The sequence below is a fragment of the Elephas maximus genome, chromosome 20, assembly GCF_024166365.1.
Source record: "Elephas maximus indicus isolate mEleMax1 chromosome 20, mEleMax1 primary haplotype, whole genome shotgun sequence".
NCBI lineage: Eukaryota > Metazoa > Chordata > Mammalia > Proboscidea > Elephantidae > Elephas > Elephas maximus.
The window spans coordinates 55,181,919-55,197,706 of record NC_064838.1 but is presented as its reverse complement, the minus strand read 5'-3'; the positions used below and the strand labels follow the sequence as shown (position 1 = coordinate 55,197,706).

Below are 15,788 nucleotides of genomic sequence, written 5' to 3'. Positions count from 1 at the left end.
AGACCAAGAAAACCTCCCTGAGAAGGAAATGGTAATGGAGATACCTGGTAAGGAATTCAAAAGACTTATGTATAGGGTCCTCAAAGAAATCATAGACTAAACTGTGGAAAACAAAGACAAAACACTAGAATAATTCAGGAAAACAACATGAGAACAAAATGACAAAATGAACAGAAAAATGAAAACCATACTAAAATAACAACTAGAAATCTAGAACCTTAACAATAAAATTTCAGAAACAGACAACTCAATGGAAAGTCATAGGAGCAGAACTGAAACAATGGAAGACATGATCAGTGCAACAGAAAACAAATCCCTTCACACTAATTTGTACAAGGACAGACTGAAGAAAAAAAAAATGAAGAAAGCCTTACAGTTATGTGTGACACTATCAAGAGGAATAATTTACCCATGATTGGAATTCCCAGAAGGGGAGGAGACAACAAAAAGCACAGAGAGAACTGTTGAAGATTTGCTAACAGAAAACTTCCCTAATATCATGAAAGACGAGAAGATAGCCATCCAATAAGCACAATGAACCCCATACAAATAAACAATCCTGAAAGCAGCTCAGGAAAAACGAAAGATCACCTACAAAGGGGCACAGCTAAGACTGTTGTTCTTGTTAGGTGCCGTAGAGTCAACTCCGACTCATAGAGACCCTATGTACAACAGAATGAAACGCAGCCCAGTCCTATGATCATCCTCAAGTCACTACTATGTCTGAGTTCACTGTTGCGGCCATTGTGTCAATCTTTTGCAGATCTGCCTAGTGCAATGTGTCTTTTGATTTCTTGACTGCTGCTTCCATGGGTGTTGACTGTGGAGCCAAATAAAATGAAATTCTTGAAAACTTCAATCTTTTCCCCATTTATCATAATGTTGCTTACTGGTCCAATTGTGAGGGGTTTTGTTTTATGTTGAGGTGTAATCCATACTGAAGGCTGTGGTCTTTGATCTTCATCAGTAAGTGCTTCAAGTCTTCTTCACTTTCAGCAAATGAGGCTGTGTCATCTGCACATCGCAGGCTGTTTGAGTCTTCCTCCAATCCTGACACCATGTTCTTCACATATTCCAGCCTCTCAGACTATTTGCTCAGCATACATACTAAGTATGGTGAAAGGATACAACCCTGACGTACCATTCCTCACTTTAAACCACGCGGTATCCCCTTGTTCTGTTCAAACAACTGCCTCTTGATCCATGTACAGGTTCCTCATGAGCACAATTAAGTGTTTTGGAATTCCCATTCTTCACAATATTATCCATAATTTGTTATGAACCACACAGTCAAATGCCTCTGCATAGTCAATAAAACACAAGTAAACTTTCCGGTATTCTCTGCTTTCAGCCATGATCCATCTGACATCAGCAGTGATATCCCTTGTTCCACATCCTCTTCTGAATCCAGCTTGAATTTTTAGCAGTTGCCTATGTACTGCTGCAACTGCTTTTGAATGATCTTCAGCAAAATTTCACTTGCATGTAATATTAATGATATTGTTTGATAATTTCCACATTCTGTTGGATCACCTTTCTTTGGAATGAGTACAAATATGGATCTCTTCCAGTCAGTTGGCCAGGTAGCTGTCTTCCAAATTCCTTGGCATAAATGAGTGAGCACTTCCAGCACTGCATCCATTTGTTGAAATAACTCAATTGGTATTCCGTCAATTCCCGGAGCCACGTTCTTCATCAATGCCTTCAGTGCAGCTTGGACCTCTTCCTTCAGTACTATCAGTTCTTGATCATATGCTACACCTCCTGAAATGGCTGAACACTCATCAATTCTTTTTGGTACAGTGATTTTGTATATTCCTTCCATCTTCTTTCCACGCTTCCTGCATCGTTTAATATTTTCCCCCATAGAATCTTTCAAAAGTGCAACTCCAGGACTGAATTTTTTAAGTTCTTTCAGATTGAGAAATGCTGAGGGTGTTCTTCCCTTTTGGTTTTCTATCTCCAGATCTCTGCACATTTCATTATGATACTTTACTTTGTCTTCTCGAGCTGCCCTTTGAAAACTTCCGTTCAGCTCTTTTACTTCATCATTTCTTCCTTTCCCTTCAGCTACTCTATATTCACAAGCAACATACAGAGTCTCTTCTGACATCCCCATTTTGGTCTTTTCTTTCTTTCCCGTCTTTTAACAACCTCTTGCTTTCTCCATATATGATGTCCTTGATGTCATTCCACAACCCACCTGGTCTTCGGTTATTAGTGTTCAAAGTGTCAAATCTATTCTTCAGACGGTCTCTAAATTCGGGTCGCACTTTGGCTCTTGTAGACTTATTGTAATTTTCTTCAACTTCAACTTGCATATAAGCAACTGATCGTCTGTTGCACAGTTGGCCCCTGGCCTTGTTCTGACTGATGATATTGAGCTTTTCCACTGTCTCTTTCCATATTTGTAGTCAGTTTGATTCCTATGTATTCCATGTGGCGAGGTCCACATGTATAGTCACCATTTATGTTGTTGAAAAAAGGTATTTGCAATGAAGAAGTCGGTCTTGCAAAATTCGATCATGCAATCTCCAGCATTGTTTCTATCACCAAGGCCATATTTTCCCACTATAGATCCTTTTCTCTCTTTCCAATTTTCACATTCCAATTGCCAATAATTACCAACGCATCTTGATTGCATGTTTGATCAATTTCAGACTGTAGAAGTTGGTAATAATCTTCAATTTCTTCATCTTTGGCTTTGGTGGTTGGTGCATAAATCTGAATTATAGTCGGATTAACTGGTCTTCCTTGTAGGCACATGGAAGTTGTCCTATGACTGACAGCACAATCCATGTAATTACAGTCAACTCTACTTTGAGGAGGCAGCTCTTCCACAGTCGTATTTTGAGTGCCTTCCAATCTGTGGGGCTCATCTTCTGGCACTGTAACAGACAATGTTCCGCTGCTATTTATGAGGTTTTCACTGGCCAGTTTTTTTAGAAGCAGACTCCCAGGTCCTTCTTCCTAATCTTAGTTTAGAAGCTCCGCTAAAATCTGTCCACCAAGGGTGACTCTGCTGGTATTTGAAATACTGGTGGCAAAGCTTCCAGCATCACGGAAACATGTAAGCCACCACAGTATGACAAAATGACAGACACATGGTGGGTTAACATAGGAGGCCTAAACTGCTATTCCTGAAAAGACTGCTCGCAAAGTTGGCCCTTGACTGGTGTCTGGTAACTTAGATTTCAGCAGGGTTCCCACCATTACGTGGTAAGAATGGCTCACTGCACCTAAACGGTTTGAACATCAATATGGTTTATGTTGAATATTGGCTTTCTCTCTGGGAATCAGGACTTTTCGGTATGTTCTAAGTGTAGTCTGCCTACGTCACCAAAAAAAAAAAAAAAAAATTCATTGCCATCAAGCTGATTCTGACTCATAATGACCCTACAGGACAGAGTAGAACTGCCCCATTGGGTTTCCAAGGAGCAGCTGGTGGGCTCGAACTGCCAACCTTCTGGTTAGCAGCTAAGCGATTAACCACTGCATCACCAGGGCTCCCTTACATTACTGTTCCCCAATAAAAACCCTGAGCACTGAGTCTTGAATGAGCTTCCCTGCTCAGCAACATTTCACACATGTTCTCACAACTTATTACTGGGAGAATTAAGCATGTCCTGTGTGATTCCACAGAGAGAGAACCCTTGAAAACTTGCACCTGTTTTCCTTTGAACTTCGCCCCACATACCTCTTCCCTTTACTGATTTTACTTAGTATCTTTTCAATATAGTAACTCATAGCCATGAATATGACTATATGCTGAGTCCTATAAGTCCTATAGGGTCACTATGAGTCGGAATCAACTCAAAGGCACTGGGTTTGGGTTTGGGTATGAGTCCTCCTATCATCAAACTTGGAGAATCATCAAATCTGGGAATGGTCATGGGAACTTCCTGATATAATATCAAAGAAACATGACACCATATCACCTAGTCCTCACTCCCTTGAACTCCCACCATCTTCTCCCCACCAACCCCAACACAAACACACTAATAGGGGGCCCATCCACAGAGCACAATCAAAATGTGATTAATGGGTAAATTCCAAATCATAAACACACAAAATCCCAATACTGCATAACAATCGACTTTTGGAAAAGTCAGTTTTCAAAACGTTTTCAGTTAGGAGAATGCTTACTGGGGGATACCTAGAGTTTTCCTTTATTTAAAAAAAAAAAAGGTATAGGAATATGCCTCAGTATTGCCTGGTTTTGTACCAAATCTGTATCAAAATGAACACGGTATCAAAATGAACACGCTGCAGCTTAGAAAGTAAACTGAAAAACTGAAATTATAACTCCCAAATAAAGGGAATGCAAAATCAAATCTTCAGGGTTTGACATAAAAGACCTTGTATTTTCTAGATTCTGTATCTCCTTCCTTTCTTTTACCCACAATCTACTGTGGCAACTTCTCTACCTTCTGAACCACTCATAAACTCACTGGACTCTGGTGTTCACTCATGACCATCGTATTGAATGGGATTCTCTTAAAAATCATCAATGGTCTTCTAATTGTCAAATGTATTGACCTCTATTCAGTGCCTACTATACTAGGCTACTCCACAGTACTTAAAGCCATTATTTCCCTGTCTTTTTAGCTATCTTCTCCCTAGCCAACTTTAACCTCCATTTCTCAGACTCTTTTTATTAGTTCCTCTTGCTATGCCCTCCTGGGCTTAGCAGTCTTTACAGTCTCGTTCTCAGCTCTGTGCTGTTGTAGTGGAAGTTGTAACAGCAGTAGCAGCAATTATTCATTGTACTCATATCATGTGCTAGGCACTGTGTTAAAGGCTTCATATAAGCTCACCGATTCCTCACAACAATCCTATCAGATATATAATTGTGCTGTCCCCATTTCAAACACACACAAGAGAGAACAGTAAAATGAACCTCTAAGAACAATTCAACAATTATAAACGTTTTGCAAATCTTGATTCATCTATCCCACACACATTTTTTTTTTTTTTTTTTTTTTTTTGTCTATTGCAGTATTTTAGACCAGATTTTAGGCATCATATCAGTGTGTCCATAAATATTTCAATATGTATCATTAACAGATGTTTATTAGTCTTTCTCTGACAAACTGTATTTTATAGTTATACTGTACTGTATGGAAGGAGCCCTGGGGGTGCAGTGGTTAAGCATTCAGCTGCTAACCAAAAAGTCAGAAGTTCAAAACCACCAGTCACTCCATGGGAGAAAGATGTGGCAGTCAACTTGAGGGCAACCAAACCCAAAAACCAAACCCAATGCCGTGGAGTCGATTCTGACTCACAGGAACCCTATAGGACAGAGAAGAATGGCCCCATATGGCTTCCAAGGCTATAAATCTTTGTGGAAGGAGACTGCCGCATCTTTCTTCCACGGAGCAGCTGGTGGGTTTGAACCACCCACCTTTCAGTTAGCAGTCAAGCACTTTAACCACTGCACCACCAGGGTTCCTTTTAACACCAACGGGTTTGGGTTTTTTGGGTACTGTGTGGTGATAATGTATCCATGCCTCCTTTGAATGACAGATTCTTCGTTGCCAGAGAGACGAAGTTCAAATTCCTAAGCATTCTTTGTATTTTCTGACATATGGGATTCTTTAGCTATGGATTCAACCTACCTTTCTTGTCCTACCATCTATCACTCTCCTACACTATGCTCTAGCCATCTTGGACAAATTGCCATGCCCTGAACATGTCTTGCAATTTCATGCCACTTCACCTCTGCTTTTGCTATGTAAAATGTTCTGTAAAGCCCTGTTTCTGTCTGGAAGAATCCTAGGTGCCCGGTTGACCTTTCATGTATAAATCCATTTCCTCAAACCACAAAGTGGGAATTAATATAAATTCTGCTGAATTTCATTAGTTTTATGTTGAGCATGTTTTCTAAAATGTACAAAATTATAATCAAATATTTGTCATTTTCTTAATTTTATTTCATTCATTTACTCTTTAATGCTTATTCATGTTCTTAAGACACTCTTTTGATGAGTCTAACATATGTCTGTGTGTGTATATATATGTCTCTCTGTGTACATACACACGTCTGTGTGTACATACATATATATGTTAGACTCATCAGACATATATGTTAGACTCATCAAAAGAGTAGCTTTCTTAACATAAATAAACACTGAAGAATAAACAAATAAAACATACACACCCAGACATATATACACGCACACATACACATCATGACATTTCACCAACAGAAGAATAATACTATGTCTCAAAAATCTGCTTTGGTCTCTAAAATTATAAAGCGAAGGTAAGTTTTACCCTAGAAGTGTATGCTGTAAAATAAAACATTGCTCAAGAAGAGTAAAAAAAGAAAAGAAAGTATCTTTCTTAAAATCATTTAGCAATGCATATTTTCTTATCATGCTTCTCTTTAAAAATGAAACAATTTTAATATGTAGCCATGAAAATATATAACTAAAAGAATTTCTTGCACATGTACAGGAGGAGACATTGCAATAATGTTTACAGCAGTTTTGTTTATAATAGCCAAAAATCTGGGAACAACTTAAGTGTTCATGAATTACAGGCTGGATAAACTGTGGTTATTCATACTAAGGAATGCTATAAAGGAGCAAAATTTAATTGTAACTACATATTCAACACTGATAAACCACAGAAACATTTATGTAAAAAACAAGTCACAAATACTGTAGGATCGAATTTTATGAAATGACAAAACAGGTGAAGTTTTTCCTTATAAATGATATTTCTTACCACAAACTATTATAAAGAATAAGATTAAGGTTTGAGCATTTTTTAAAAACTGTTTTATAGAAAGAAATGGTTTCTCGTTTACTAGTATTTCTGAATGCTACAAGTGTTATCTAGTCAGAGTCTAAATGTCTCTAAGTGTATTTTAAATGCTAATGAAAATATATTTCATTTAATCAAATTAATCCTAATTAGTAACAGAATAAACACAAATACCAGTATATAAAATCTGTATTCTGAGCTTGAAAAAATTCTTGTTTAAATTCATATTTTAACAAGAATACTATGCTCAGCAGAGAAATATCTAAACATTACCTAATTTTTTTCTTCCATTTTGCACTGTTGATATAAATTCACCTAACTAATCACATGGTTCCACAGTACTAGGCTTATGAATAATTCAATTTATTTTTATCAAACTATTTGAAGGAAAAAAGTAGGACTTTTCAACCTAAGTCATGAAGTTATGACCATATTTGCATTTTCTGTCCCTTTAGAAAAACCGTTTTAATGCTGATATGTCAGAGAAGAATCTGATACAGTACTGTAGGAAAAACAAACTGTGCTGTTGAAAAAGACTAAAAGAAGACCCATGAGAATTGTTTTTGTATAAAACAAATGTACTAGGTAGCTCCTCCCCTACATTAGAAAAAGTAACAATAAACTTTTCATTACCTTTACATTTGGCTTCTTTGTTGCCACACCTCTGTACCAACCTAAAACAAAGCATACAGAGGATATTAAAATCACAGCTGTCATTTTCGGTAAGACATAATATGAGTATTTTTAGAAAAAGTAGGCGAATGCTAGGCTTTCCTTAAAACACCACTACAGCTTTATTAGGTGGTTTACTCTCAAAGGAACAGTCTTACTTGAACACAACATTCCCAATTTTCATCACAACCCAAAAAGCCTTTCAACAGAATAAGACATAAATGTTAGAAAAGACCTTGAGAACAAGTAATTCAACTCCCAGATACATACGTACAGGGACAGAGAAATACCATAATCACATGACTTTTTTGGTGGCAAAGAGGGAAAACAGCCCAGATTTTGTCTCCTGGTTTCATTTGCGCTCCCACACACTCTAATACTTGCATAAAGTCAACACCCCCACCAGTACAGATGGCTCACTTCGTTTATTTCCTTTCACATTGATATACTTCAATAAAGAAGTTTCTATTATTAACACGATAAAAATAATTTTCAGAGATACCAAATTTTATTGCCAACTTTTCTCAATTATAATCTATAATTTTTAGAGTTTTGCTATAGTTTTTCTGCTTGGGGGGTTAAGTAGAAGAGGCTATAAAAGGGAGAAGGGGAAACCAGACTTTTGCTTGACGTAAGAGGGCAAAGAAAATAAAGATGAAAAAGAGGCTGTTAATATTAGCTAATAGTAATTGAGAGCTTAATATTCTATACTCACTCCATATATTAACTCCTTTAAATCTCACAACAAACCTATGAGAAATAATCTGTTTTCTCCCTTGAAATAAAAAAAAACAATAAAAGCAGAAATATCCCTGCTTCTGTTTAGTCCAACAGCTGATATCATAAATTTGAATAACTTAATTTATACCTTGAGAATCTCAATTTCTTCATTTATGAAAAAGAGGGGATACTCTTATCAAGCCATAGCTTAGAGTACCTTGAAAAACAGATTAGAGAGTGACAGCAGCAAGTATGCAGGAATAAGAGCATCTAAAAAGCTTCTTCTCCATTAAAACAATGTGAACACTGACAAAAATTGTTGAGAGCAGCTTTTTTAGAACTTGGAAAATTAACCAAATGCTTGCAACAATCCAAAGACAGTTTATTATGAAGAAGAGCTGAAAGAGCCAAGTATAAAAACTAAAATGATAAAGATCATGGAAGAAACTATAGGGACAATGCCAGGAGCCCTAATACATGGCATAAACAGTATACAAAACATTACAAGCAATGCACAAACACCAGAAGAGAAACTAGATAACTGGGAGCTCCTAAAAACCAAACACCTATGCTCATCCAAAGATTTCACCAAAAGAGTAAAAAGATTACCTACAGACTGGCGTAAAGTTTTTAGCTATGACATTTCCGATCAGCGTCTGATCTCTAAAGTCTACATGCTACTGCAAAAACTCAACTACAGAAAGACAAATAACCCAATTAAAAAATGGGCAAAGGATATGATTCGGTGCTTCACTAAAGAAGACATTCATATAGCTAACAGACACATGAGGAAATGCTCACTATCATTAACCATTAGAGAAATACATATCAAAACTACCATGAGATTCCATCTCACTTCAACAAGGCTGGCATTAATCCAAAAAACACCAAATAATAAATGTTGGAGAGGTTGTGGAGACACTGGGAACACATACACTGCTGGTGGGAATGTCAAATGGTACAACCACTTTGGAAATCGATTTGGTGTTTCCTTGAAAAACTAGAAATAGAACTACCATGCGATCCAGCAATCCCACTCCTTGGAATATATCCTAGAGAAATAAGAGCCTTTACACAAACAGATATATGCACACCCATGTTCACTGCAGCACTGTTTACAATAGCAAAAAGATGGAAGCAACCAAGGTGCCCATCAAGGGATGAAGCGATAAATGAATTGTGGAATATTCACACAATGGAATACTACCCATCGATAAAGAACAATGATGAATCCGTGAAACATTTCATAACATGGAGGAATCTGGAAGGCATTATATTGAGTGAAATTAGTTGCAAAAGGAGAAATATTGTATGAGACCATTATTATAAGAACTCAAGAAACAGTTTAAACAGAGAAGAAAATATTCTTTGATGGTTACAAGGGTAGAGAGGGAGGGAGGGAGACGGGTATTCACTAATTAGAGAGTAGACAAGAACTATTTTAGGTGAAGGGAATGACAACACACAATACAAGAGAAGTCAGCACAACCGGACTAAGCCAAAAGCAAAGAAGTTTCTTGAACAAATCAAATGCTTCAAAGGCCAGCATAGTAGGGACGGGGGGTTGGGGGCCATGTTTCAGAGGACATGTAAGTCAACTGGCATAATAAAATCTAATAAGAAAACACTCTGGAGAGTGGCACCTGGGGTCTTAAACGTTAACAAGCAGCCATCTAAGATCCACTAACTGGTCTTAACCCACCTGGAGCAAAGGAGAATGAAGAACACCAAAGACATAAGGTAATTATGAGCCCGAGACAGAAAGGGCCACATAAATCATAGACTACATCAGCCTGAGACCAGAAGAACTAGATGGTACCCAGCTACAACCGATGACTGCCCTGACAGGGAACACAACAGGGAATCCCTGAAGGAGCCGGGGAGCAGTGGGATGTAGACCTCAAATTCTCATAAAAAGACCAGACTTAATGGTCTGACTGAGACTAGAAGGACCCTGAAGTCATAGTCCCCAGACCTTCTGTTAGCCCAAGACAGGAACCATTCCCAAAGCCAACTCTTCAGACAGGGATTGGACTGGACTATAAGATAAAAAATGATACTGGTGAGGAGTGAGCTTCTTGGATCAAGTAGACACATGAGACTATGTGGACAGCTCCTGTATGGAAGGGAGGTGAGAAGGCAGAGGGGGTCAGGAGCTGGGTGAATGGACACAGAAATACAGGGTGGAGGAGTAGAAGTATGCTGTCTCATTACAGGGAGAGCAACCAGGAGTATATATCAAGGTTTATATAGATTTTTGTATGAGAGACTGACTTGATTTGTAAAGTTTCACTTAAAGCACAATAAAAATTAAAAGAAAAAGAGCTGAATATCAGTAAGAATACTGATCTTTTTGGCATTTTATTTTGCCCTAGTCTCATCCCCTTCTTCAAACCCCATGTTAGCCTTAAAAACCAATGACCCTGCAATTATGGTGAAAATCACCAGAGTAGTGGGCTCTGAAGAGGGCAGACTGGGGCTGGAGCTCCTCCAAAGACCAATTCCTAGATAGCTGTCGTTATTTGACCTGTCTGGTAGTCCCCTGGAAAATCCAACTCTCACAGCTTCTCTCAGACATCACCAAATATAAACAGCATTTTGCCTGGGATATGTGTCAAAAACAATCAGTGACAACTGTTTGACATGATACCTGCCTATGGTAGTGTTAACAGTTGGATCAGATAAAAACTTGACAAAAAGCTTCAAAAGAAAAATCTGGTTAATGGGACCATGCATGCAAAGGCTATATGTGCACGCCCGGGAAAAATCGATGAGGCCTTAAGGCTCTTGTCTCTGGCTGAGATTCAGTCTTGTCACAAAGAGGAAGTGAAGGCTAAGGCAAAGTTATTAACTGCCTGCCTGGGCATTAAAGGCATATTCCAGGCAAGATTAGCCTCTCTTACTCTGTACACTCTTATTCACCCTTGCACTGCAGACTCCAGGACACTAAAAAAAAAAAAAAACACAGGCAGAAAAAAAGAAATAACTGGCATAGCAATTGAAAAGGAAGATATAAAATTGTCTCCCTTCACAGATGACATAACTGTGTAGGCAGAAAATCCCAAACAATCTACTAGAACAAATGAGCTTAACAAGGTTGCAAGACACAGGACCAATATACAAAAATGTCTATATACCAGCAATGAACAATTAAAAAGTTGAAATAAAAAAAAGCGATGTCCTTACAACAGCATCAAAAATATAAAATAATTCAATGTAAATGTAACAAAGTATGTGCAAGATTTGTATTCTGAAAACTACAAACAATTTTGAATAATCCGGAAGAAATCATTCACATCAAAAAACATTTATTGTTAAGTGGTGAATGCTGAGGACACAAAGGTGAGTCAGACCACCCCTTAGGGTAATTAATAGTCTAGCAAGATATGACAGTCATTCCTGTCAAACCGGGAAGGCACACTATAGTTAAACCACCATAACTGTGTTGTACAAGAAAATTTAAGAAACAACATAAAGACAACTAATGTACATAAAGAACTTTAAACTGAATTAGGAAAACTAAGCATAAAATGACCTAAGAACAAACATTAACCCCATACCAATAAATACAAAAGGACAAATTTAGAGTGCAGGAAGCAGTTCTAGTCTTGTCTTTCATACATTATTCCCTTCCACGCCATATACTGTATATAGAAACTTGGTCTCATTCTTGGTCTTCCATGGTGCCTTTCTATCACACAAGACTGGAAGCCAAAAATAGTTCCCAGGCTTCTTGTCAGTTGAATCCTAGATGCAGGAGGTAAGAAAGCAGGAGAAAAAGGGAAGTCATTCTACTTCTGGCTCCTGCCATAGCAGCAAGTGACTGCAGGCTCATGCAACATAATCCACACCAACAACAACAGATGATGTGATTCCTGTTCATGTGCAGCAAGGGTAAGTAAACCTTCCCAGCATCAGCTACGTGATAACTGAATAATGGTGCCTTCTTCATTTCCTACTTCACCCACCCTGATCCCTGCCCCAGCACCTTCGTAACTATTTTTCTACATTAAAACCCTCTCTGAGACATCAGCAAAAAATGGCAGAATAGGTAGCCCCAATGGTCTGTCTGTAAAAATGACATAGCGGCAGCAACCGACCTCCTCTAACTTCACATGGGGAAGACAGAATCAAGACCAACAGCCCAAGGCCAATTCCTACAGGTGGAGGTCACCTATGCCTCCTTCCTCCGCTATTTTTACCAATTCTGATGCCAACTATACCTCCCATAGCACTCTCTACTTTTCTGCCAGGTTTGATAATTCATTGCAATGGCCACAAAGAACTCACAGACAATACTCATGATTATGGAGTTATTACAGAAGGAACTGGTTAGAATTTGGGTTCAAGAACACTCAGGATACAGTTCTTCCATCAGGACAGTGGTCTTCTCAGCTGTTCTTGCAGGCACGCCTCTCTGGCTCTCAGCCTCTGCCCTCCTTGGGCAAGTGTTACATAGCTATTTTAGCTCTGCCAATAAGTGCCCAAAGGCACCCCACTCTGCCAGTAAGCCTCCTGACACTCAGCTCTAGCTCTGTGGATCAGCAAACCTACGTCCACCAAGTGCCCGGAGGCACCCTACTCTACCAGCAAGCCTCCTGCCCAAAGGCATCCAGCTTTGTCTTTCAGTGGTCCAGGAAGCCTGCCAGGAAGTCTCCTGCCAGTCTCTCCTGCTGCTCTTTCTCTGCCACTGCATCTCACCATCTTAAGTGTTATGGCTCTCTCTCTCTCAGTCTACTGGTTACAGGAGCTTCTCAGCACAGGGGTCCCAGGTCCAAAGGACATATTCTGCTCCTGACTCTTCTTCCTTGGTAGTGTTAAGAACCTCTCTTTCCACCTCTGGGATGGCTCGCTTTAAGCCTGGTGGGATTGAAAACTGACCAATCCCCTTGGTGGACCACAATTACCTTATTTGCACAGTTCCACCCAATAACTTCAGTGGGAGTTACAAGACCATAGCAAGAAAGGCCACACAAAAGCGATCTGTCACACCACACTATCCTTCCCCAGCAACACAGAAAAATCAAGTAAAAACTGTCAGAATCAACATTATCAGGACAGTGAAAAGCCAGTCAACATAAACCAAATGAACCCTGAAAAAAAATAATAAAAGCAATTTTTTTTTTAATGAAGAAAGCCTTGGAGTTTTTTACTGGTTTTTGTCCCACCCTCCTCTCCTTTGCTTGGTGTCAGTCTTGATGAAAGCAGTGCATATTCCCAGTGTGAGACCCTGGTTGAAAAGAAAGTACAGCAGACCGTATTCTCAAAGAATTGGGTTCACCTGTTCTAACCTGTCAGTGACTACCTAAAGGACTGACACAAGGCGCTTGCCTCTGTTTTACCTAACTCAGAACTCACTAAGGGAGGGAAAATGGTAGGCTTCCTTGTAATCATTGTGAGGTAAATGAACAACAAATGAACAACATGATGCCACCTGAAGGAAAAATTACAGTTAAGGCAAAAACAGAGTGCCAAAAGCCTAAAAGAAAAAGCTGGACAGAGTGTTTCCTTAGGACATTAGGTCATTCAAAAGCATCCACGAATACTGGGAAATTTAGAAAGCTAAGTACATGCCCAGGGCAGGAAATATGCTCAAAAATTTCTGAGAAGACCCTAAGCTTTCATCTCTGGTGGATCTCTAGGCTCAGTGCAAGCAGAAAGTAAAGGAAAATCAGAGCTGTATTGGCATGACTAAGCTTTGAAGGAGATCCTCAGCACAGAGGCAATATGCAAAGATGAGAGGTTGATTTTTTTCTTTCCTCTCTCTCTCTCTCTCTCCTGGTGTTCAATGAAAGCTCCATCAAAACACTAGCTGAACACAAGCTAAAGGAACAAAGACTTCAGAGACGAAGTATGACAAAACATACAGACGTTACTAAAATAGCTTAGAAAAATCACTAAACAAACTACAGTCTACAGCAAGCAACAAAAATTAACCCCAAGGATGGGGAAGAATCTGATTACCACAAAACGTTCAATTTTCAAGAAAAAAAAAAGCCATCCAAAAATGCAAGTATGCCCCATTCACAGAAGAAACTAACAGAAACTGTGTTCCTGAAAAAGCAGAGATGTTGGACTTACTAGACAAAGACTTTAAACTACTTCAATCTAAAAAATCAAACTCACTGCCATTGAGTCAATTCTTACAGCAACCCTACAGGACATAGTAGAACTTCCCCATAGGGTTTTCAAGACTGTAAATCTTTACAGAAGCAGACTGCCATGTCTTTCTCCTGCTGAGCGGCTGGTGGGTTTGAACCATCGACTTCCTGGTTAGCAGCCAAGTACTTTAACCACTGTATCACCACAGATCCTCTTAAACCACTTAAAAACCCAGAAAGAGCTCAATGAAATCATGGATAAAAAGCTAAAGGAATTTTTAAAAAACGGTGCGTGAACAAATACAGAATAACAGCAAAGACACAGAAATTATAAAAACAAACCAAACAGAAATTCTGGAGTTGAAAACTACAATAACTAAAATGAAAAACCCACTACAGGGTTTCAATAGCAGATTTGAACAGGCAGAAAAAAGCATCATCCAACCTGAAACTGGGTGAATTGAAATTTTCCTACTGAGCAGAAAGAAAAAAATAATGAAGAAAAATGAAAGAGCCTAAAAGACCTGGGGGATATAATCAAGTATATCAACAGACATATTGATAGCCCCAGATAAAGAGGGTTGAAAGTGACAAAAAGAATATTTGAAAAAATAATAGCTGAAAACTTCCCAAATGTGACAAAGGACACAAATCTACACATCCAAGAAGCTCAATGAATACCAAGAAGGGTAAGTTCACAAAGACTCACACTAAAACACACTATATTCAAATTGTTGAAAGACAAGGACAAAAAGAAAAGGCTTGAAAGCCACAAGAGACAAGTGACCTATCACACACAAGAGATCCTCAGTAAGATTAACAGCCAACTTCTCATCAGAAACCATTAAGACCAGAGAGAGTGGGATGTCATTTTTAAAGGCTGAAAGACAAAAACTGTCAACCAAGGATTCTACATACAGCAAAACTGTCTTCCAAAAATGAAGGAAAAATTAAGATAATCCCAGATAAACAAAAGATGAGGGAGTTCATTTGAAGTACACCTGCCCTAAAAGAAACATTAAAGGGAGTACTTCAGGCTAAAGTGAAAAAGAACACTATATACCATAACTCAAAGCCATATAAAGAAAAGCAACTCTGTTAAATGTAACCTCTTAGGTAAATTATAAAATCCACTATTGCTGTATTTTAGGGTTTTAATCCTTTTTTTATTTCCTAGATGATTTAAAAGATAAATGCATAAAACAATAATTACAAATCTATGTTAATGGGCACACAATAAAGATGCAATTTATGAAAATAATATCAAAAGGAGGAAGTACAGAGCTGTATATGAATGGAATGTTTGAATTAAACCTAAACTGGTATCAATTTAAATCAGATTGCTGTAAATTTCAGAAAATATCTCAAAAATATACACAAAAGGAAATGAGTAAGGAATCAAAATGATACACTATAAAAAATCAACCAAATACAAAAGATGGCATTAAGGAATAAATGAGGAACAAAAAAGGTATAATACATAAAGAAAACAAATAGGAAAAGGTCAAAATTAAATCCTTCCTT

General features: G+C 38.3%; 1 protein-coding gene across 5 annotated transcripts in view; it reads right to left on the bottom strand.

The window, feature by feature from the left end:
• DOCK3 (dedicator of cytokinesis 3) overlaps positions 1-15,788 on the bottom strand; it is a 547,636-nt gene that overhangs the window by 372,259 nt on the left and 159,589 nt on the right. For all 5 annotated transcript variants that reach the window (XM_049861907.1, XM_049861911.1, XM_049861908.1 and 2 more), the window contains exon 3: positions 7,405-7,445. In XM_049861907.1, the coding sequence (XP_049717864.1) occupies positions 7,405-7,445 (41 nt within the window). The remainder of the gene's footprint in view (positions 1-7,404; positions 7,446-15,788) is intronic.